The 24,187-nt window shown below is 39.6% G+C and overlaps 1 protein-coding gene across 2 annotated transcripts in view; it reads right to left on the bottom strand.

The window, feature by feature from the left end:
* ACACA (acetyl-CoA carboxylase alpha) overlaps window positions 1–24,187 on the bottom strand; it is a gene marked incomplete at both ends in the record, with an annotated part of 208,309 nt that overhangs the window by 35,456 nt on the left and 148,666 nt on the right. For both annotated transcript variants that reach the window (XM_079726304.1, XM_079726305.1), the window contains 6 exons: window positions 3,257–3,301; window positions 3,548–3,604; window positions 8,672–8,779; window positions 9,667–9,763; window positions 10,527–10,670; window positions 13,308–13,331. In XM_079726304.1, the coding sequence (XP_079582430.1) occupies window positions 3,257–3,301; window positions 3,548–3,604; window positions 8,672–8,779; window positions 9,667–9,763; window positions 10,527–10,670; window positions 13,308–13,331 (475 nt within the window). The remainder of the gene's footprint in view (window positions 1–3,256; window positions 3,302–3,547; window positions 3,605–8,671; window positions 8,780–9,666; window positions 9,764–10,526; window positions 10,671–13,307; window positions 13,332–24,187) is intronic.

Here is a 24,187-nt window from a genome sequence, read left to right as displayed (position 1 = left end):
AAACATTTAAAGTGGGAGTCACTCACATAAAATCAGTAAAACTGCAATTATCTCCTAGGTGATTTACAGCAGAATTTTAAAAAATTTCATGAACTCTTACAAACAAGAAACAAAAGGAAACTTACAGATGAAAAAGTGATTTGGAATCTTATCACGTTGTTTAGACCTAATGCTTTGTTTAGGTGGCAAAGGATAAGAAATCCGAGAAATATGCATTTTAGTATCCTTAACAAAACTTTGCTGGAAAAAATATGGAAAGCTTCATAAAGTAATACTTATATTCCAATTAAACACCTTCTGCTGCACTTTTTGGAATTCAAGATCTGAAATGTGAGTGAAACGGATAAAGACAATACTCATAAAACTAGAGAGCTGCAGCTTATATAGCTGCAGAAATTCAAAGAGCCTGTTCTTTTGCTTTCGAGGCTACAGTTTTTTTTTTTTTAATATGAAGAAGATATTTACAAGGCTAGACTTGTTTTTCCTCAAACTTTCTGTTTAAATAATCAATGTTAAACAATTATGCAAGTCCCATTATGGGTACTTGATTTAATTAGATGGTTACGGAAACAGACTCAACACCAAGCCTCCTTAATGCTGGTGACTACTGCCCGCTCAGAACAGTCTCCACGTAGAATCAAGAGACTTAGGCAGCAGCAGACATTCGGCTGAACAGCTCTTTGGGGACTGTGGTGATTAAACAACGAAGTTTTGGAAATAATTCCAGCCTTCGCTGGCATGTGAACAAACACCTAACAATCAACACACTCTCTAGGAACCCCCATGCGGTCTGGTCCTCTTTTGCCTTGTTCTGGTTCTGAAGCAGTCTGAGAGACAATGATTATGTAACAGCACGGCTACCTCCCTCCACACCAGCCAATGTTCTTGAACCAAACTTGGTAACCTTCCTCCTCTCCTTGTCCCTTCCTGCGCACATTCCCTCTTCTACTCAATAATATAGGGATTTCGCCGTGTAGAACAGGGGAGGCTGCATACATCACAGTGGATTACCAAGAAGCCAGAGAGGTCAAGGGATTCATCTCTAACACTCCCAGAAAGCTTCCACTTTTTCACACTATACTAACTATGGGGCAAGCACACATCAGATGACATGACAGAGGCTAAGCGTCCTTCAAGCTACCACCAGCAGAGGAACTCAGAGCAGCACCATGACAGTGAGCCCCAGATTTGTACAACTCCTGCCAAGGCTTCCTGGATATTGCAGATCCTGGCCAGAGTTCAGTAATAGTTGTCCTTGACCCCTGTGTAACCGCTAATCATTTCTCAGGGGCCTAACATAAAAACACCCCAACTCCTCTGCCATCCAATTCTTCAGAGCAAATCCAGTCCATACCTCAAACCTTAATGCTCTTTACGTCCTAAAACAACCTTTCCTACACTTATGACAAATCAAGTCACTTGATAATTTAACTGATTTCCCATTTGATGCCACTACAAATAGAAACTGTACAATGAGTCCCAGAAAGACCCCCTGCTGGGCTCATTTCCTAGCAGATTTTGCTTAGACATGTCCCTATTCAACCTAAATCCAGAAATATTAAGAGAGCAGGGAGAAAAAATGTTTTAAATCTATAGATGTATTCTAGGACAGGATATAGATTCAAAGATAGAAAGTATAAAAAAAAAAAACCCAAAAAACAAAAAAAAACAATGTCCGTGAGAATTAAGTGCTTTGGCTTTAAAAAATTTTTAGTGGAGAGTTTTAATTTATCATAGAATGCTTATTATAAAAAACCAGTTCATGTGCTATAGACATGAAGACTCTGTCTGAACCATTAGGAAAAAGGAAAACAATTTTACAAATTCAGTATTATTCCCCAGAATAATATATTATTCCAAAGTCAGTTACAAAAGAAAAAAATCACATTAACACTAAAGAACCTAGCCCAACACTCTTCCCAGATCCAGCATGTCTACCTGAGTTCTGATCAGCATCTACCAGCTATAGTATTTATTCATGGGCTCTCATACTCTATCCCCAAGTATCAATTTTATTCTCTAAGCTCCTTATTTTTTTTCCTAAAGCCCCAGGATTCTCTTTAAGCTCCTCATACTTCTCCACTGCCTCCAGTTTCCTGTCTACAGTTATTGATTGATATATATCTGCACTCTGCTTGATTTCCTGACATCAATAACACAGGGGCATTGTGGAGTCCACAACATTTCCTAAAGCATTTTAGAAAATCCTAGCTCTTTAGCCTGCAGGCTAGGCTCTCTTGTTTCTCTATAGACTAGACCAACAAGGTGAACCTTGTTGAAAAGGAAAGAGAAGGAAAACAAAATGTCAAGTGCTAGAGACCTAATAAACAAAAGGGCAATAAAAGCAATCACACACAGGTCCTTGAGTTTAGGAAGTCCTTTCCAGCATCCCAAATGTTATCTTCATTACTGCCATTGAGCAGGGCTTGAAAACTAACTTAATCATCTTAATTGCTAAAAACAAAACAAAATAAAATTCTCATCAGAAATATTAAGACTTCTTAATATCCTTTGGAATCTTACTTCACCACACTAGGATCAACTTTTAAAGAAATACTGTGACTCCAAACAGCCATTTTGGAGAATGACATCTTGACTGCAAACTGGATTTCTGACCTCACTGCTATAATCATATTGCGTATGATCATACACATATACACCACAGTTCAGATGTCAGGCTATTAACTTAGTTCTCTTTATTAAAATTTTTCAATAAAAATTTTAAACTCATAATTATTAGTAGTTAATTCAGTTAAATGGGAAAAAAAGCAACTTAATTTTTATTTATTTCCTCCTCCTAGAATTAATGTAAGATGAAAACACCAACTTGGGCTCTGTTAAGGCATTTTAAATAATAAGTGATTGTTCTTCAGAATTGACAGTTCTCAATAACAGAACTTGAATCCATCTTTGGTAGAAGGCAAGACCCCCAAGTACGATTGGCAGTCCTTGATTACTGATTCGCCGTGTGCACAGAAGAAATTACTAGTTAGCTCCTGCTTCTACCTTATTCATCTGGATAAATGCATGTGCTCATCCTTAACTATTTCTCAGACATATACTGAGAATTCATTATAGGGTAGAAAAGGAGGAAAACAAAAAAACCTTTAGTTTGAATACGCTATAGAAGAACTGAATATTCATTATAACACTTTTTCAAAGAAGAGGGACCAAACATCAGACCAGCCCTTCTAAATAACCAGCAGGTAACAGATAAAACAGTAAGTAATCTTTCACCACTGTTGCTCTTACTTACATGAAATCTCTGATCCACCTCATAGTTGACCTGTTTTCTGAAATCCTTTCAAATAAAAGACAGAAAGGAAGGAAAAACAGAAGAAGAGGGCAATTAGTAATAAAATTAAAAACCCATGGAGTAAAAGGTGATGACTTTAATGCTTTTTCTTGATTAAATTTATGTCAAAACAGTTACTTCTTTGCATAAATTCTACAAGTAAGCATATGAGTATAATTCCATTTTTCACTTTTAAAGTTCTAGCAGCAGCATAAGAAATATTAAAGAGATGCATACTTCACATGCCAATACCTTTTGTGCAACCAGGAAAGTAAGGCGCCGGATTCCACGCTCAACCAGGGTAGCTTTCTACAAACAAACATGCAAAAACAGAAGCTACATGAGATCTCCATTCATCCTAAATTGTAGCCCATTCAGTCCTCAGAAGGCTGTGATTGCACTAAGCACTGTTTTGGATATCTATGTCTTGACTCAGTATCTTCAAACTTGCAAATAAACAAATCTCAACCTGGCTCCTGGGAATAAGACTTACAGAATAGGTTTTAAATATTGACCTGGACAAAACTGAAAGAGAACTCTGTGGAGAAGAAAAGGTCACATGAGGCCACCTAAATTCTCTAAGGACTGATACATATCAAGGTAGACCTTAACACAATTTCTGCTTATAGAAATTACACCGGGGGGCATGTATTTAAATGTGAAGATCAATACTGATACAGAAGGTAAAAGAATTCAGGTAGAGGGAAAAGAAGAAATTCCATAAAACGGAAAATTCAAGTACTAAACTGTTATTTAGACTATAGACATCACCTACCATCTGATATAGCATTCCCAGAATTCAACCTAACAAATCCTAACCTTTTCAGCTCTAAAACATTTCCTCCCTACTTTATATGAAGGTATTTTTAAAAAGATTCTCTTTAAAAGTTGTTAAAAACAATGTCTAACAGGCTTTTAAATTTAGTGATTATTCATACTTCCGCTTGGTACAGGCAAGCAGTATATTAGAAGAGACCAGCAGTTTCAAGACAGCCCCTTACGTGAGTCTTGGGCCTGTGGCTCTAAGCCTTCCTCTATCCTGTACTGCTCTCTCATCTCAAAAGGCAGAGAGAAACAGATTAATGAGCTAAGTAAAAGACATGCTCTTAAAGGTCCCTAATAAAGAGGGGCTACATGGCTACAAGTAGAAAAGCAATCCCACCCATTGAATGAGCTGAAAACACACATTAATAACACAAATAGAAAAAATATGTGGACTTTCACAACCTACACCCAGACTTTAATTTGATCACGTTCTTTAACCGAGAGATATATCCATAAGCCAGTTCTTAACTTTCTTGATATTATATAGTTTTTAAATCCAAATTGGCTACCCCTCATAAACAAGCACATCCCTGGGCCATTTCCTCTTATTTTTCCATTTTTACTATGGCGTTGCTTTGTAACAAAATTAGCACGATAAGCAAAAGATAACTGGAAAAAATTAATTTCCTAATAATAAATTCCCAGGTCAAATATAAATAAATTTTGGTTTAACTACATTTAAAAATGATTGGGGGACTTCCCTGGTGGCACAGTGGTTGAGAATCCGCCTGCCAATGCAGGGGACATGGGTTCGAGCCCTGGTCCGAGAAGATCCCACATGCCGTGGAGCAACTAAGCCCGTGCGCCACAACTACTGAGCCTGCGCTCTAGAGCCCACGAGCCACAACTACTGAGCCCGTGTGTCACAACTACTGAAGCCTGTGCGCCTGGAGCCTGTGCTCCGCAACAAGAGAAGCCACCGCGATGAGAAGCCGGCGCACCGCAACAAAGAGTAGCCCCCGCTCACCACAACTAGAGAAAGCCTGCGTGCAGCAACGAAGACCCAGTGCAGCCAAAAATAAATTAATTAATTAAAAAAAAAAAAGATTGGTACTGATATCATACCCATTAGGGTAAACAACCAAGTATTTGTAGTATAAGAAAAGAAAGGGAGGAAGGGAGGGAGGAAGGAAGGGAGGGAGGGAAGGAGGGAGGAAGGAAGGAAGGAAGGAAGGAAGGAAGGAGGGAGGGAGGGAGGGAGGGAGGGAGGGAGGAAGGAAGGAAGGAAGGAAGGAAGGAAGGAAGGAAGGAAGGAAGGGGAGAGGGAGGGAGGAAGAAAGAGGTGGGGTGGGGCGGTTGGTGGTTCTCTGACTCTCAGTGTGCCAAGGAACAGAAACATTTCTTCTGACCCCAACAAAGAATTCCACTACAGCAAGTCCTTCAGAGACAAGCATCAATAGCTATGTTCTGGCCAGGGAAGAAAATAACTTTAATAATGCCATAATTTAAAATCAAAATTGTTATTGCTTTAAAAATTCCACAAGTGGCTGACAATAACAGCAGAGCAACAGGATTCTGATTACATTGTAATAATGCGGGTCTCACAGCAAGTCCACAGCTATTACCCAGCGATTAGGCGTCAGCACCTGGAGAAACTCCATTTACACTGGCTGCTTCAATCTCCTCCACAAGTCATTTACAAATATATGATCCTAATTTCTATGAGAGAAAAAAAGACATGCTGGGACTAGAAGATTATTTGGACAATTTGGATCAACCTATTTGATAGTTTAATGTGTGCTTTAAAAAAAAAAAAACTTTTTCTAAACTGCTAGGAGCATGATCATGAAGTGAAAAACAAAACTAGTTATCACTTCAGCTTTTTTAAAAATTGCTTTTGCTTCCTTTTCTTTTTTATATTTTTTTCACAAGTAGGTGAAAATGCCTAATATGCCTGGGTAAGCACGGCACGTGATGCACTAAATAGCTTCTCCAAGCTTGGAATGTTGGCACAGTCTACCCTTTCCCTGCTGAACAGCCACAGGCAAAGACTCTGGGTTTCTCTATGCCTCAGTTTACAAGTCCAGTAAAGGAAAAAGGTAATTTCTTATCATCAGTTAATGTTACAAATATACATAGTGAAAATGAACAAACTGCCTCTTTAAATCAATGTGTGATGATATACATCACTTAGAACTGAGGGTAATAAAAAGCCTAAAGTTGAGGTCAAAACAATCAAATGTGGGCAATTAGTACCTCAAAACCTGGGAAGAAACTCTCATAGATTATTCCATCATGAACAGCATTAGTAGCCATGCACAACATTAGGACTTTTCCAAGTGAGGTCACCTTGGTCACTGGTCTCAGGTTAATTTTATGTGGTCATGCATGAGTCAAGGGCAAGAAGGAAGTTAGATTTCTCTTCTAAAGAAAAATTCCGAGGCATGACTCCTACTTTTACTTCTCTGGAAGGAACTTTCCTCACCACAATCCCACAGTCAGTTCATGTGCTGTGACAACAACATGGGAAAAATGTTATGACACACATTAAGCATAAAATTACCATCTTTTCCTGTATCAACCATTAGCGTTATATGATGTGAATGCCTATGGCACTAATTGTTTATACTGCTGAATTAAATTTTTAAAAATCTATTGAGGGGCTTCCCTGGTGGCGCAGTGGTTGAGAATCTGCCTGCTAATGCAGAGAAGACGGGTTCGAGCCCTGGTCTGGGAGGATCCCACATGCCACGGAGCAACTAGGCCCGTGGGCCACAACTACTGAGCCTGCGCGTCTGGAGCCTGTGCTCCGCAACAAGAGAGGCCGCGATAGTGAGAGGCCTGCGCACCGCGATGAAGAGTGGCCCCCACTTGCCACAACTAGAGAAAGCCCTCGCACAGAAACGAAGACCCAACACAGCAAAAATAAATAAATTAATTAATAAACTCCTACCCCCAACATCTAAAAAAAAAAAAATCTGTTGAGTTCTTTCTTTATGACAAGCACTACGGACTAGGTGCCTTCCATTCAAAGAACACACATAGGTCTTGTCATTAAGGGCAGTTGAGGAAGGGTACTTTGGCAACTATCATATATCGTAATGAAATATAACTGTAGATGATCATTTTGAACATTAGACTCTAAGCATCTTCAGGGTCAGGAATGTATTATTTACTAAAGCACCTAGATCTGTGTCCCCTAGAGCTGGCATCAAAGCCTTAAATTCTAGTTTTTGCTCTGTCATCTACCAGCTGGCGATTAAAGGGCCTTAATCTCTCGAGCTTGAGCTTTTTCCCACATGTACAATTGAAATAATTCCCGACTAATCTAACCCCATGGGATTGTGGTAAGGTGCAAATAAAAAAAATTATACAGTCTTTAAAAATAAAAAGTATTATTGTTGTTAATCAGTTTAAGCTGACCAATTAGAAATTCAAGGGAGAAAAATACATTTTAGTTAGGGCTACGCAGAGAAGTCCTTGTAAAAGAGGGAAATTTTAAGACAGTTCTTAAAAGAAGCAGGATTTAGAAAGAAGGGGCGGGGGGGGCGGAGAGAAGGGAAGGAGGGAGGGAAGAAAGAATGAAAGAGGAGAACATTCCAGATGAGGGGCAGTAGAAGAGATCAAGCAAACAAGGTAGATGAGATAAAGACTTAGGTCCTTTCATGGAACAGCAAAGGCTAGATTGTTAGCCTTCGTTAATAGGCTGATGTCAAATATCAAGGTAAGGAGGTATCCTGAAGGCAAGAGAGAGTCACTGTCGAGTGGGAGAATAACTTGGTAAGGGGGCATTTCAGACATTTCATTTTGTGGTAGTGAGCAGAATGGAAACCATCTGGAGGGGAAGAGGGAGGATCACAAGTAAACCTGCCGCAGTGTCTCAGGTGTCGGGTGAGGAAGGGTCTGAACTAGAAAGAGGGCAGTGGGAATTTAAAAACTGAAAAGAAGGGGGAGGGAAGAAAGGAAGGAAGGAAAGGTGGGTAGGAAAGGAGGGGTAGAATAATGGAACAGCAAACAAAAGGAAGACGTCACTGATTTCTGCATGATTGGGGGCAAAGCGTGTGGTTACTTGGCTGTTTTTTGTTTTTGTTTAGCTTTTTGATGGGGAGAGGGGGAATCAGAAGAGGTGAAGGAAAATGATAGGAATTTACATTTAAACTATATGGAGTTTGATGTCAACACAAGATATCCAAGTGCCATAAAATTGCAAGGAGGACGGAAGTATAACTGATATTTTCAAGGCTGGGATGGAAGGACTCAGAGGGGGCCTGAAGGGAGTTTGGGCCTAGACATGCAGAGTTAAGTCACCAAAGGGAATTCAGCAGGTGACTGGAAGTTCCAGACTGGAGCTCTGGAAAAGATTCAGGAATACAACTTCCCTTCCTTAAAACATTTTAAACATTTGAGGTCTAAATTTCTTGACATAAAAAAATATATGCATTTTATACTTTTGAATCACTTCGGAATTTTACCCCTACAAGCAGAACTATGTGAAAGACATAGCCGTTATCAGTGATAGGCCTTATATGTAGCAACTGATAAAAGGATGGATATGACACACAGCGAGAAGGAAAGTGGCCATCACTAGTTTCCATCCAACTGAGGACTTACATTTTGCTGGGTAAACTCTCGGAACATAGCTGCTAGCCTGTCATCCTCGATATCACAGTCAGTTTTGATAGCCACATTCAGAATGTGAATTGGTTCATCCCTGCGGATCTGTAACCCAAGAACACAAGGCAAGGAAATTAGGAGGCTGGCTAATACAGAGATGGAGAGAAGTTATGGTACTTGGTAGGATACCTGAAAAACAGATATGGCCCACAGGACATTTTCTGCTAGTATGAATAAGCAAAATGAAACCACTGCCCAACACCCACAATGGAGATTAAATAAAGACACCTAACTTTAAAAAAATAAGGCAGCAAAGGCATTAGCTAAAGGCTTGAGGTGAACTTGAAGACCACTATGTCTCAACTTTTTCACCAATAGAATGGGAATGAAACCATTTGCAATATCTCTTCACAGAATGTAAAGGAAAATGAGTGAAAGAAGCCATCTGAACATATTCCCATATAACATATTTCTAAACAGTGGAAGTATCAAACCATGGGAAAATAACCTGGTAGGGAAAAAACAGGATGTGTTTGCAGAGAAATGAAAAGAAGGGAAAGAAGGGTTTAATAAGAGGACAAAATTTTAAACAAAATGTCTATTTTTTCTACTATCTGAAGTCCACAATTCCTTGAAGACTACGAAAGCACTGCTCTGCAAATATACAAGCCATTACTGAGTAAGAACTAAAGCAATCAAAGCTCAAGTGTTTGAAACAACATTCAGAGACCTAGAGGCAGCTGCAATGGATATAGACGGCCTCATTCTACGCTATGGATTCCATGATTAATACAGTGGTTTTTATTTTTAGGTGAGAATTTATATTTCACCTGTTTCTAAAAATACTTTGATGAGGCATATAAAATTAAATAATATAAAGTAGGGTAAAAAGATGAATTCTTCCCTACAATGTTCTACAATCAGAAAGAGAGTATATAGTACAAATCCTGTATCTGAAGGAGCAAAGCAGTCTCCCAAAGGGGACACTATACCTTGTCTTCATCATATAGAGATGTGTGACCTGCCTCAGGGAACGTGGGGCTTTGGGGTGGGGAATCACAGAAGCAGCCCATCACTTCATCAAAGATCCTGAAAAATACCAAAGAAACACCCACGATGAAAACCCAAGTGGCAGAAAATCTAAGTGGCAGGAAACTAACGTTGCCATTGCCAGCTCTGTCTAAAAGAATAATCTATCCTACCCTGCACTCAATTGTCAACAGTGGCTAGAGGTGACAAGCAAAATTTCACCAAGTGGCAGAAATTAGGAGGATGGATTGTTTAAACTTTAATAAACCATATATATTTTTTCTTTTTAAAAAAGAATGATCTGAAGCTTTTTTGTTTTGTTTTTTTCATATGTAAGATATGAGCAGTGCTGCTGTCATCATCGGTCTTAAAGTAACAGAAAGAGCCTGGGACTAGAGCAGTGACAGACCAATGTAATTACCCCTCCCCCTAGGGTAATGCATCAGTATACATCAAGAGATAGATGCTGAATGCATTTAATCAAAAGATGTATCGTCTCTGGTGGGGCTCACTCTAGTGTTGTGTTTAATTTCTCCTGACATTTCACTCATCACAGAGCAGACAGTTTCTTGTGTTAGCTACTAAGGAAAAGATGGTTTTTGTTTGTTTCTTTTTTTCTGACCAGGCTCACATAACAAGTAGAGGTTTGTAGAGTCTGCACAGAGGTGGAAAGGGAAGGACCTACACCTCTCCCAGAGCATATACCGCAAGGGCTACATCTCCTTAGCTGGCCCGTGGCTAATCAGGGGACCTCTATTCATTTGGCAGAAATCTGAGATGCCCAAGGCCCCCCTTGTATAGACACAGTTCCATGGTGCCTTACCTGACAAAATCTTCAAAAGTCCGAAAAGAGACCATTCCGCCCATCCGCTGACACGGTGGAGTGAATGAGTTGTCCAGCAGCACGTCGCTGACACTAGCTACATGAGTCATGCCATAGTGGTTGAGGTTGGAGGAGAAGGACATTCTAAATGGTAATTCAATCAAGTGCATTAGACAAGGAGAGTAGGAACAAGGACTGGGAGAGTCACAACAGGGAAAAGGAGCTGGGAGGAAACTGAAGTAGGGTCAGGTTGCAGAGCAGGTTTGGTTTTTTACCCACTATAGATAAGGCTGTCTTGCTAGATTCACATGAACCCTTCCACTGGAATTTCCCCTCACACAAACAATATTTTTTACCAACACCCCCCCCCCAAATTTCTCCACAGAAAAATCTAAGGACTGTCAGGAATATCATGGTGGTTTTAATACCATGACATCATGACATGTCTAACGAGTGAATAGCACATAGGGGTTAAAAACCATCCTGCACCTTCCCCTTCCTGAAAACATCCCCTCTTTGAAAAGGATGTAAACAAGCCAAGTGAGTTGTAACTAGGCAACACTTAAGGCATTTTTCTCTAGGGATTGTAATAGATTAAGTATTCACAGATAGACATATGCATGTCCACAACAACTCTAAGTCATTTGGAATGGTTTAGTAAATCATTAGAAAAAACACAATTCATCAGAGAGAAACAAGTAACAATCTGTAAAAGGAACTTTACTGAGGTATCTATTTTTTCCTTGAATGGGCTGATGGGGAGCGCAGTTATGAGGATTATAGCTTCTCCCTTTTTGAAAGAGAGACAGTTTTGCAAAATTTCCTTTTTTATATTTAAACACATTTCTATACCAAAGTAAACATATCTTCATTGAAAGCCCTTAATGAATCCCAGCAAGATACAAAAGGGCAGAGCATGGGTTTCAAAGTATGTGTAAGCATGACAAACAAGTGTAAATGGAGATGCTCAAAGAGAACTGATTTGTTCAATCTAAAAACATAATGAAATCTGGATATTCCTTGATGCACCTCAGCAGCATGTACTGATAAATACTACTGTAAAGTGTTTGTGATGCCCAGTCAATCAGGACAGCCTGTTAGGAAGGACCAAACTAAAGGATGCCTCCAGGACTTGCCGACATGTTACTGGCATACTGATCCGAAGCACGTTCAGAGCAAGGCAATGGCACTTGAACTCTGGGGAGCTGCTCAAAAATCTCCTTGAAGTGCCCTGCCTGCAGTGTTGCAGGGGGCAAGAGAGCCAGCAAGGTGGGCTAGAGATCTGGGTACATACCGTATTCTATTGCAAACTGTAATTATAAAAGGCAATGGAATTTTTTTACAGAATGGGAGTGCTGCTCACACAGACTATTAAAGACTGACACTCCCGGTTTTTATTCCCTTGGTAAATGATGACTATGAAAAAGTACTTCAACTTTTGACAGTACCAGGGACTAGAAGGTAGAGTGGGAGAGGAAACCATTGATATCATGAATGAAACAGACAAATGAAACACACATCAAGCAAGTCTTACACATGGTGCTTACTAGAAACTGGGATTCAGACCTGTATGAACACAGAAGTGCTATCATCCTTTTCTAGGATCACCAAATATATTTAGTAAAGGAGCAAGTTTGTGAGGCATTGTATCTTTTCTTCCTGCCTGGCATTAGACAGGAAAGAGAATCCAGATAACCCTTAAAGGGAACCCCCTCTGAAGACGCTAACAGTCTATGTTTGTGGCAAACATGGGGTTAAGAATCTTTTTCACTCAACCAAACCCCATTGGAAATACCCACATTTCAGTTTCCCCCACTACTATGCTCTTGGACCAGGAAAGCTAAAGGCAAGCAGGAGTGAAGCAAGCCCACTCTTCAAGAGCAGACAAGAGGACCAAACAAAACACTCCCTTTCCTCTCCCCATCCAAATTGGATGCCAAAAGCTATACACAGTTTTGATTACTTAATATTTAAAGGGAGAGGGACAAAATAAACATAAGCCTATAAATATTTCAACAAATAACTGATCATCTACAAAGACGTCAGCTCCAACGTGTTACGGCTTTAAGCACTTTGTGGATTCCAGTCAGAATTGCTATCCTCTCAAACTTGCATTGTGTCGCCTTGCTTGGCTCAGGAGCAGAAGGAACTCAAAATATTAAAATATCATGTGTGTTACACGGGTCTGGAAACGTTTCACAGGGCTACACACATCAAAACTTCAGATACACTTTTCCAATGTAATCTCATTACAGGTCTGAAATAAAACTTGACTTTCATAGCATCATAACACTTTATAGAAAAATAGCTAACAAACTGATAAAACATGAGATCAGCTATTTCTGCATGTGTGTTCCTTTAAAAGGAGAAGCAAATTAGAGAAACTATAAATTGAAAAACTGATGAACAATTTGCCAGGATAGGAGTAACCGTAAGGGTTTCTCCTCTGAAAGCCCCAAACAGAGAACTTAGCAAAATAAGATGCTTACAGCAAAGCTGAACACTGGGCAGAGGATTCCCCTACTGTACACAGCTAGACGGGAGCTGTTCCATACTGAGGCTTTTCAAGCATTGCTTTTTGAATGGCTGAAGAAAAGCTGAAGGCATGTTTTCCAAACAGAAAAAATAATTTAGTATGTCCAAAGGGGAGCTCAGGACTCCCTAGCAGAAAGATAACATGTTAGCTTGTCAAGTGTAGTGTTATTTTTTCCCCTGATTTTCCTAAAAGGTGCTTTTAATTGGAGAAAAAACAAAAAACAAAAAAAACTAAATATACGGTACCTGTTTAGCGTGGGGATGTTCCCCCTGTAATTAAACAACCACAGTTAGTTATTGATAGGTTAGTGAAAGCCATAATAAAAGAATTGTCAGAGCAGATACAGACCAGTCGTGAGGAGCCCCAGTTTGGCAGCTCTGGCATTTGGCAGACATAATTAAGTGCTCATTACCCTTCAACCCCCTGGGTGCCTCCAAAGAGGCATGCCTCCTGACCTACCTCACCACAGCAGCTGTTGATGGAAAGGGTCAAAATGTATTTACCATGGAGTTTTTTTTTTATAGCTCTATTACAAAAAAATAATTCGGAGTAAGGATAAACCACAGGCTCATGAAAATTAAAGCTGTATAATATGGTATATTATCTTAAGCTTCAACAAGAAATATAATTCTCGACAAAATTCTTAGAGAATCTTCTTAACTTGTTCTTATTTTACTAAAAATGCAATAAGGAGGTCCTGAGAAGTTGATTCCACAGCCTCTCCCACCTTAATTGATTTTCTAGGATGTGTGATGAAGCTACAAACTCTCCTCTAGAGAAAAGAAGCCGGGCATCTGGGTTCCCAGCTCCCTTTTCTAATTCTCTTTAACCCTGCTCTTCCTCCTGTAGACTGGGCTGGGATGGGGTAGGAGGTGGTGTAGGAAAGGAGTGTACTCTGTGCCATAGGAGCTTAAAGGAACTGAAAAGCATGCAGGAATGTGATGATTAATGATTCTATGACTAGAGTGGTATAGACTGTTAAAAATGAATTAATTAATATTTTTTAAGTGAAATGAATTTAGGGAAATAATGACTTTTAAAAATTGCTGTAAGCTTAAAATCTCTAGGCCTTCCATAAATAAAACCTTAACCTAAATCTGGCTAGCCCTAGAGTTTCCTGAGAAAGAATATTTCCACATCGTGAAAGAAAGACGAGGATAAGAATGGAAAGTGAAAAGCAAGTCTCCTGCATTCTCTTTGGTCTTTGACACCAACGCTTCCCCCCTCCCACTTTAATTTGACCTCAGTCATTTCCTCAACTGAAAAAAAAAAAAATCAAACCCTTATTTTCAATGTTAAAAGGGAAAAAGTTATGCTTACCACCCACAATTTAGGAGTCCTATAAGGGGGTTGATGGGTTGATTATCTTTCTAACGCTCTTATCAGCGTTTAATCATTGTTGGGCTTTTCTGGCACACAGGGGACTTAATGGGCAGAACATAGTGGGTGGTGCTGATGGTATGTGGAAGGAGGAGAGTGGGAGGAAAATGATGCACTTTCCATGGCAGTGAAAGGAGCAGAACAGACTGAGCCGGCCATATAAATAAAGAGCTGTGACATATCGCTGCACACAAACTGTATACCTCGCGTGATTTGTGAGTAGCAACGCTCTTTGCATCAAACCTGTATCACAGAGCAAATTCATAAGGCGGCAAGAGCCACCTCCGAGTGCAAAAACCTGCACCTTTGCCGTTTGGAGTCTTTGAGCCTCTCACTCAGGGGAATGAGTTTCATTTTACAAGAGGTCCTTAGTTATAATGCACTTGGCCCTCATCAACAAACAAAAAGTACGCACAGGTTCTAGAGCAGAAGCAGAAAACTAACAGTAAATGCTAATGAAAATATAGGAAAGTCTTCCTTTTAAGATATAAAAAGGAGTCTAAAGACCTGCACAGTCTCTGAACTATAAGCCTCAGTTCAGAGAGAAGAACCCTACAACCAAAGCAATCTCAGGCTCCTTCCATCCAGGTTCTCGAATTTAGAAACCAGTATAATCTCTCTCAACTGTTAACCAATATTTTACACTAATAAAATGGTCTCACTGCTTCTGTGACTACTCTAATCCCTTAGGGAGTCTTCACAGGATAAAGGCCAAGTTTTCAGCAGAAAAAGGCCTGAATTGAAAAGAACACCACCAAGAAAAAGCCAGCCCTTCTCCATCAGCAATCCTCAAGCTCTCACGGGAAGCCCCCTGCTGCTTTGTTATAGGAATTATGCACCATCTACACAGTATGGGATAAGAACAAAACTCCCAACATCTCCAGTTTTTAAAGGACTGGCCTCAAATCAATCACATAAGAGCTAAGTTTAGAGTCAGCTTATCCCCTTTGGTATCAATAGAATATGATTCTGTGGGTCTGTCAGGGAGGCAAGCAGAGAAGGAAGGTTAAACTCTCTACTACCAGGTAAATACTTAGCCATGTCCATAACAATCATCTGTATATTTTGTAACTCTATATAGGGGCTATTTGATCAATTTAAGAAAATGACCGATGTGGCATACTGCACACTATTGTGATACAGTAGAAAGCTAGCTCAGTGGTCTGCACAAAAATAACCAACTAACGTAAAGATTGTATGAGTCAAATATCCCATTTATATAGCTAAAAATAAAATAAAATCTGCCACATTTCACTGCATACTCATCACGCAAAAATAATCACATTTCTCAATCTCTGATAAGGCAATCAATTGCATTTTCAAATACAAAAAAGGAGTATAAATTCACTTGTAAGACACCTGTTTAGGCTCTTCAGAGCACTTACGACGATGAATCTTCATTCACAATGTTGTGAAAAATATTAGAATCATTTTCCTTCCAGTAGATTAGCTTCATTTGACAGATGGGATAACTGAGAAACCAAAGGGGAAGCTTTCCAAGGACACTGTTAAATATGGTGCCAAAAACCAAAATCTAGACCTGGCATTTTCTCATCTCAGCTCCTGAGGCTAGCATTCCACATCAATATAGACTAAATTTAAAAAAGGACAAGAGAAATCCTTTGAATTCTGAGGTGCTCGGCATTAAGTCACCTCTGATTTTACTGACCTGCCTCCCTAGAATGGCTGGAGAGCCTGCTTCAATACGAAAGCAAAGTCAGAGTTGCTGCCTGCTGGCTGAACCCTTTTTCTTTAAGGAACACCAACTTCTCTGGCAGTCACAAGTTCTCTGACCCTTTTAACCATCCCTTCCAGCTGAATTTCATTTTGCTTGATTCTAGCTGGCCCTACATAAATCTTTTATCATATAAAAATGCTCCTGATTCTTTTGCCTTCTAACTGGAAGGGAAAAAAAAGACCCTATATGAAAATGATGGGGATGCATGCAAACAAGCAGTGGTTACATCAAGCTGTAACTGAGAGCCAGGATAGGGCAAATCTTTTGAAATCAGGCAGCAAAGCAGAATCAGAAGAGGTCGGCTGAATAACCTACTAGCAGTCACTAACAGCAGTACCATAGGAGAAACAGCAATTTGACTGGCTGTGACCAGTGGTGGTCTCCTTGTGTGACTATGCTTCTGCAGGAGAATCCAGATCAAGAGCTGTAAAACACATCTGAACCATGTATTTCTATTGGCATCTCCCCCACCACCTCCTTGCAGCTCAGATGCCCGGACTCCACTGCAGAGCTTTCGTTTACAATAAAATGATCGTTGCTTCATTCACTGGCAGCCCCTTTAAAGCCCCTTCTTGGCTCTGCTGGAAGATTTTGCTCTTTCTGAAACAAGTATGCCAACAGAGCTACAACATATTACTATTGCCTGCTATATAATTAGCTACAAACCCACAGCACAAAACTACAGGGATTTACAGGTGCCCTAGATTCTGCTTTTCCTTCCCCCTGGAATCAGCTAGTCTTCCTTGACAAGAAGGGACCTTGGGCTACCCTAATGATATATTGAGAGTTTTAAACTCGACTCTCCAATCTTCCAAGGCTAGAGTGCCAAAATAACACAGCAGAGACCAGAAGCTGAGCCATGGATACAGGAAAGCACTTAAACCTGCTGAGAATCTTCTCTTATGCCAGATGCTTGCATCTTATCAGCAGACTACCCTGCATGAAGGAAGCAACAAGCACTGTAGAGTTTTATTTATTTATTTATAGCTCATTCTGGCCTGCTAACTACAACCAAGTGCTCCCACTGCTAAAAAAAAATGCTGCAAGTTGGATGACTTCTGAGTGTCTCCCTACGAGCCAAAGAAGGGTCTAATCTCTAGGTGTCAAAGATGATCAGAATCCTCAAGAATGGCAATGGGCTGCCGATTAGCCCCATAGAAGGCTTCTGATTTCTAAACTTCCTCACAACCTTCTTCATGAAAAGAAGGTCCAGAGACCACCCACCAACAGCTAAACTCTGAAGGTGCCAAGCAGCCAAAACTCAGTCATGGCCAAAACATGTGGTATCAGGGGGAGAACACAGCCGACCTCTTCTGGATGCGAGACAGGAGAAGAGGAAAATGCTTGAATTAAAACCTTATAACATAGAAGGCCAAATTCACAAGGAGCAAATAGCAGAGAAAGTGCAGTGCAACTCAAATTAACTAAAGTATGGATTTCCATGTAAGAAATAGGTGGAAATAAACACCAATAAGTCTTCACCCATCATGTATGTACAGAAATATACAACAAAATGGACTTCCATCTTCTGCATCAATTGTGGTGCTTCTTATTTGCATCACAGATTAAAAGTTTAAAAAAATGAACTATGTTCACTAATATGTATTACTTATGAAAATCATTTGGAGTTTTAAATTTCATACTCCCAGACTGTCATAATATGCACAGCCATATGCACAGCCACAGAGTTTATGGGATAATATACTTTACATATGTTTGTATAAATATTTTAGAAGATCAAATACATAGGCTGACTAAAGAACTTATTTGTTTCCAGATTATCCTGAGTTACTTAATATGTCCAAAGCTAAGTAAAATTGTGAATGTCAAATGATTTGATGAATCATCAAAAATACATTCAGGAAGAGGCTTTAGTGTAACAAGCTTTTCCATCACCAGCACCACAGAGTGCTAAAACTAGGGTTTCAGAATGGACACACACACACCACCTCTGGCTCTAAAACCTGAGCCTCGCTGGAAGAAGACAGAGAAAAAGGAATGCTGAACGATAACAGTCTGAGCTCCAGGATTAATCCATGTAAAATACTGGTTGAACTCACTAAAGAGCTGGCCTGATGGAATCTTAGACAAAAGAATTAAGTCCTAAAAGTCTGAATAATAATAAAATGTTCTCTTAGTGCAGACCAGCTATCCTGACTACTCCTGCACCAAGAAAAAGACTGAAGAAACTCCCTCATTTCTCCTCTAAGGACAATTGCTAACTGGCTACAAATCACCTTTAAAAAATGACAGCAAAAATCCCCTCCCCTCAAAAAAATTCACATACAATAGGACATAGTCCTTATACGCTAAGAAGATAAAGAAGGAAAAAAAATCCACACATTTCCCATATATATAGGTGTTCCATATATAAATATATAGGTTTCCTACTATGCTTAAGTCAAGTGCAGCTGCTGTTCAAGTGAAAGGAATTTAAGAAGAAAAGGGTATATCTAGGCCAGGAGCTTCCTTTAGTAAAGCTCTAATATCTGGATCCTCTGGTGCATAAGACCTGAGGATGCCGAATAAGTTGCAACTACAGTTCCCATAAAAAATTTGAAAGTCTTACACAGAAGATCAGGAAGTAGATAACATAACTTGGCTGAAGCCTGCCTAGCAAGAAGGATAATGAGAAAGTCACAGAGGTAAGAAATTGTTTAGTCATCTGCTGCCCTTTTTTTTTTTTTTTTTAAATATTGTGAGGAGTATTAGAAAAAAACAGTCAAATTATACTGAAACACAAAGTAACTAAATGTCAAAAGTTTCAGTCCACAAGATGAATAAGCACCATAGATCTGCTGTACAACGTTGTACCTAAAATCAACAATAATATATTGTATACTTAAAAATTTAAGAGGGTAGATCTCATGTTAAATGTTCTTTCCACAATAAAATTTTTAAAAAAATTTTAAGAATAAGAAAATGTCAAGCAATACAAAGTCCCACAATGAATTTAAACAAAAAGGTACCAAAACATGTTGGCCACGGGCTAATTGCCCAAATGCGCTAAAAAGAGGGTTTCTTCTCCCTTCTCAGAGGCTGCTCCATTTATTAGCAATGGCAGCTGCTTGTGTTTTGCCTGCTTCTCTAAAAATCAAAACGTGCAAATGGGACACGGTCTTCAATCCAAGTGGCATCTAAGGCATTTTCCTGAAAAAATACTCTGCTGTTGTCAGTTTGCAGACAAAGAGCCATGTTTCATCCCCACCCACGGGGGCTAAATCACTAGTCAAAAACAAACCACAGGAATAGAATTCCACCAGATGACCCCATACACAACAAGAGACTGTAGTCTTGCTTTGATAATACAGCTTAGAAAGATACTCCCAAGGACTTGCTGGACAAGTTTAGTCTACTTCAAATGAATGTCTGGGGACTTCCCTGGTGGTCCAGTGGTTAAGAATCCGCCTTCCGAATGGACTTGAGGACACGGGGAGGGGGAAGGGTAAGCTGGGACGAAGTGAGAGAGTGGCATGGACTTATAAATACTACCAAATGTAAAACAGATAGCTAGTGGGAAGCAGCTGCATAGTACAGGGAGATCAGCTCGGTGCTCTGTGACCACCTAGAGGGGTGGGATAAGGAGGGTGGGAGGGAGATGCAAGAGGGAGGAGACATGGGGATATATGTATATGTATAGCTGATTCACTGTTATACAGCAGAAACTAACACACCACTGTAAAGCAATTATACTCCAATAAAGATGTTAAAAAAAAAAAAAGAAGAAATGTAGAAAAATAAAAAAAAAAGGATCCGCCTTCCAATGCAGGGGACACGGGTTTGATCCCTGGTCAGGGAGCTAAGATCCCACATGCTGCAGGACAACTAAACCCGCGCGGTCTGGAGCCCACACACCACAACTAGAGAAAAGCCCGTGCGCAGCAACGAAGAGACCGCACGCTGCAACTAAGACCTGATGCAGCCAAATAAATAAATAAATAAACATTAAAAAAAAAAAAAAAAAGAATGTCTGGCTAGAAATGGGAAGACCAACTACCAGGAAAGAAAATGCAAAAACTGGTTAAAGAATGTATGTGTTTTCTCCCCCAAGAATTTTTGGTTTGTTAACCCCAAATATAATATTGGGGAAATATAAAATTCTGTTTAGCATGAGATATGTAAAATATGTATATTCATATGCCTGTTCTCTGTTCTCACTGAGCAATTTTTAAAGCATGTGTAAAATACTGTAGTATATCTACAGTATCAGAAGTGGATGATTGCTGTAACTACCAAGAATAAGCAACATAAGAATAAAAGTTTGTAAAAAGAAAAAAAAATCTCTCCTAGGGATACTACCATTAACATAAACAAAGAGGACTCAGTGTGATTGTCCTAATTAATTCTTGGTCTACAGTTGAGCTGTCCATGTGGCTAGGAAGTGCTGGAAATATGGCTAGCCTGTATTGAAACATGCTGGAAGTAGAGAATACACTCTAAATTTCAAAGACTTTGTAAAAAGAATGGAAAATATCTGATTAATAACTTTTTATTACGTATTAAAATGGTATTTTGAGGGACTTCCCTGGCAGTCCAGTGGTTAGGACTCCATGCTTCCAGTGCAGGGGGTGGGAGTTTGATCCCTGGTTGGGGAACTAAGATCCCACCTGCCATGCAGCACAGCCAAAAAGAAAAAAAAATGTATTTTGGATACAGTGGGTTAAATAAAATGTTATTAAAAGTAATTCTGTCTGTTTCTTATTAAATATGGTCATTAGAATATTTTAAATTACATATGTGGCTTGCATTATATTTCTATTGGACAGTGCTGGTCTAGTAGTAGTGATTCTCAATTGTAGATGGTCAACAGAATTATCAGAGAAGCTTTTTCAAAAAGTGGTTCCCTGGGGCTTCCCTGGTGGCACAGTGGTTGAGAGTCCGCCTGCCGATGCAGGGGACACGGGTTCGTGCCCCGGTCCGGGAAGATCCCACATGCCACGGAGCAGTTGGGCCTATGAGCCATGGCCGCTGAGACTGTGCATCTGGAGCCTGTGCTCCACAACGGGAGAGGCCACAACAGTGAGAGGCCCGCGTACCTCAAAAAAAAAAAAAAAAAAAAAAAAAAAAAGTGGTCCCCTGGACTCTGGTTCAAAATTAATCAGAATCTTAAGAGCCAGGAACCCATATGTGTATTTTTAAAATACTTTGCAGATAATTCTGAGAATCACTGATCTAGAGGTTAGTGGACATAACTGTCCTTGAGCCTTACAGGAACTGAGAGTGGAATAAACACTGGTAGACAGTCTCCTGTAATTTATTTCTGTAGAATTAGAAACAATAATGTTTATGGCCTGCTTGTTCAAAACAGTAAGAACAGAAAAGAACAAAAGTACTGAGGTTAGAAAAAAAGTTGGAACTTGACTCAAAACTAGCTAAAACTAAGATACCCTAGAATTCTTCTGTAAGGGTTGCAGGCCTATGATATAATAAAGAATTTGGCTTTTGTCCCTGGTTCCTGGGAGAGAGACTCTAAATCCTTGGAATTTCTCAAGTAATAGAAGTGCCTTCATTATTCATGAGCCCCTTGGATCACACCCGAGTTTATGCGAAGAGATAACTCAGGATAGGGGCTACTCACTAGGAAGACCAACCATGTGCTTAGAGGGTCAGCTGGACCTCTGGGGAGGGAAGACAAGCTGGAGAGTGAGTTTAATCACATGGCCAATGAGTAAATCAATGAATGAAACCCTGATAGAAACTCTGGACACTGAAGCTCAATGGAACTTCTTGATTGGTGAACACATTGATATGCCGGGAGGATGAGGTACCCTGATTCCACAGTGAAAGAACTCTGTGTTCAAGACCCACCCACCCCCCCCCCAAACCTTACTCTATGTATCTCTTGTCTGGTCCTGATCAGTATCTTTTATTTAAAAAACTGTGATCGTAAGTATAGTGTTTTGCTGAGTTCTGTTAAGTTGTTCTAGTGAATTATTGAACCTGAAGGGGTCATGGGAACCCCCAAATTTGTAGCCAGTTGGTCAGAAGTGTGGGTGGCCTGGGAACCCAACTTGTGGCCACATCTGAAGTAGAGGTAGTTTTGTGAAGAACTGAGCCCTTAACTAGTGGCATCTGATCTAACGCCAGGTGGTAAGTGTCAGAATTGAATTGCAGTACACCAACTGGTGTCAGGATAAGGTCATAACTCCAAATTATAACAAAAACATTTATAAGAAAATATAAAATCTTACAAAACTAAATTCAAGTTGCAAATCTATAATAACTGAATAAGCCATGCTCTAAAATTAAATATAGCATTCTGTAATTAAATCTGATAATACATCTTCTATTCCTAAACTAACAAAAGGATTTTAGACCTAAAAAGCGTTAAAGCAATTTTAATGGTTTTCTGGTTTCCACAAAGATTATTTTCTCTTTCCTCCTTTATTTTCCCTATCTTCATCTTCACATCTACATCAATAATAATAATAATCCAGCAGTTTATAATTCTGTATACACAGAACCAAGGAAGACTTTAGAAAGATGACAGGATTACTGTTCTGTTCAGGTCTGGTCTTTATCCAGAGGAATGTGTACACCTCAGTTGTTGGGAGGGACACGTATACAAGTTTTGAAACCATATCAGCAATAACCAAGGTTCACACCCTTGAGATGGAAAGGTGAATACGATTTCTTAACAAACAGTTAAGAAGCATGTCTCTCATTTTCCAATCGACTTTCCCTCACCAAACTGGACACAGATCCTCAAATTTAAAAGTAGGACAGGGAGAGCAATTCAGAAAGGCAAGGGGAGCAATGAGGGAAGGAAGGAAATCACAAGCAGCTCTGTGGCCTGACTACAAATCATTGCCCAAAGGAATGAGGTAGTAGAAAGCAGGAAGAAAAGGAGAATGTTCCGAGAATTACAAAGAGCATTAAGTTTAGCATGTAGTTCTCTACAATTATTCAAGGACCGCAGGAAAAGAAAGAAGCCTGAGCACCGAGCCCACGTGTGCCATGAGTACCTCGCTGGTCGCTGAAGGACAGCCATTCGTTTCTAGAAAATGAGATTCTGAAATCCATGGAGGCAAAAATGTACCGAGAGATGCTTGCTAAATCAAGGATATATGCTCTTCTCTGCCAGCCATAAGGTATTTTCGAGGTAGAGAAGTGAAAGGACCTTCTCAGACAAAGAAGACAAGTACTTTTTCTGAAGATGCTACTGCACATCTGCTGACCTCTCCTGGATCAACAGTGGCATCCAGTGGCTGCAAATCTCAGCACACACTTCTTTGTCTCTAGGAAGAGTTTCTATTGCTTTGGGTGAAGTGGCAATTTGGAACAAAACCATTTCTGTTGTCTATAACTAAGGATCCCCAAAGACATAGTACTTTGAAATAAAAAGTGAAGAACCAAAGGCCATAAAGCAGAAATGGAGGGGGCAGCTTAAGACTGGCTGTGGTTATTTGTATTTCCTGTGGTATTACTGAAAAGAATGAAAATACAGGAGGAGATGAACATATGTGTGGGTGAAATTCCTAAGTTTTCACTGCCTCAGAATACTTTAAAAATAAATGAGGTTACAAGACAGTATTTTTGTCTTAAAACCAAAGCAATACTTTGGTATTATTGTTGGAACTGGAAACAAATTTACATATGCACGTTTGTATTTTTTTAAAGGGCTTAGGAAGGGAAAATTAGTGGAATTAACATGGCTTAATTAATTTACTTGAATTTAAGTTTGCTTTCTGAAGTGTGATTTTTAAAAACTGAGTTTCAACTGCTAACTTCATGTGTCTGTTTTTAGGGAGATAATGAAATTGACTCAGGTATAACCTTAACCTACAGCAAACATATAGAAAAGAAAAGCACTCCACCCAAAATATGCTTATATTCCATTGATTTAAACTGCTAAAAAAAAAAAAAAAGTGATTTTCTGGCAAAATTCCAGCAAGTAAAATGCCAGTAAATTCTTTCCAACTTAAAAAAGAAAAAACTATGCCTCCTCAGTGACAGAATACAAGTATCAGTAAAAATGAATGGAGGGACTTCCCTGGTGGCGCAGTG

This window comes from Hyperoodon ampullatus, assembly GCF_949752795.1.
Source record: "Hyperoodon ampullatus genome assembly, chromosome: 19".
Lineage (NCBI taxonomy): Eukaryota > Metazoa > Chordata > Mammalia > Artiodactyla > Ziphiidae > Hyperoodon > Hyperoodon ampullatus.
The sequence above is the reverse complement of the archived record's forward strand: the minus strand, read 5'-3'. Positions and strand labels throughout refer to the sequence as shown.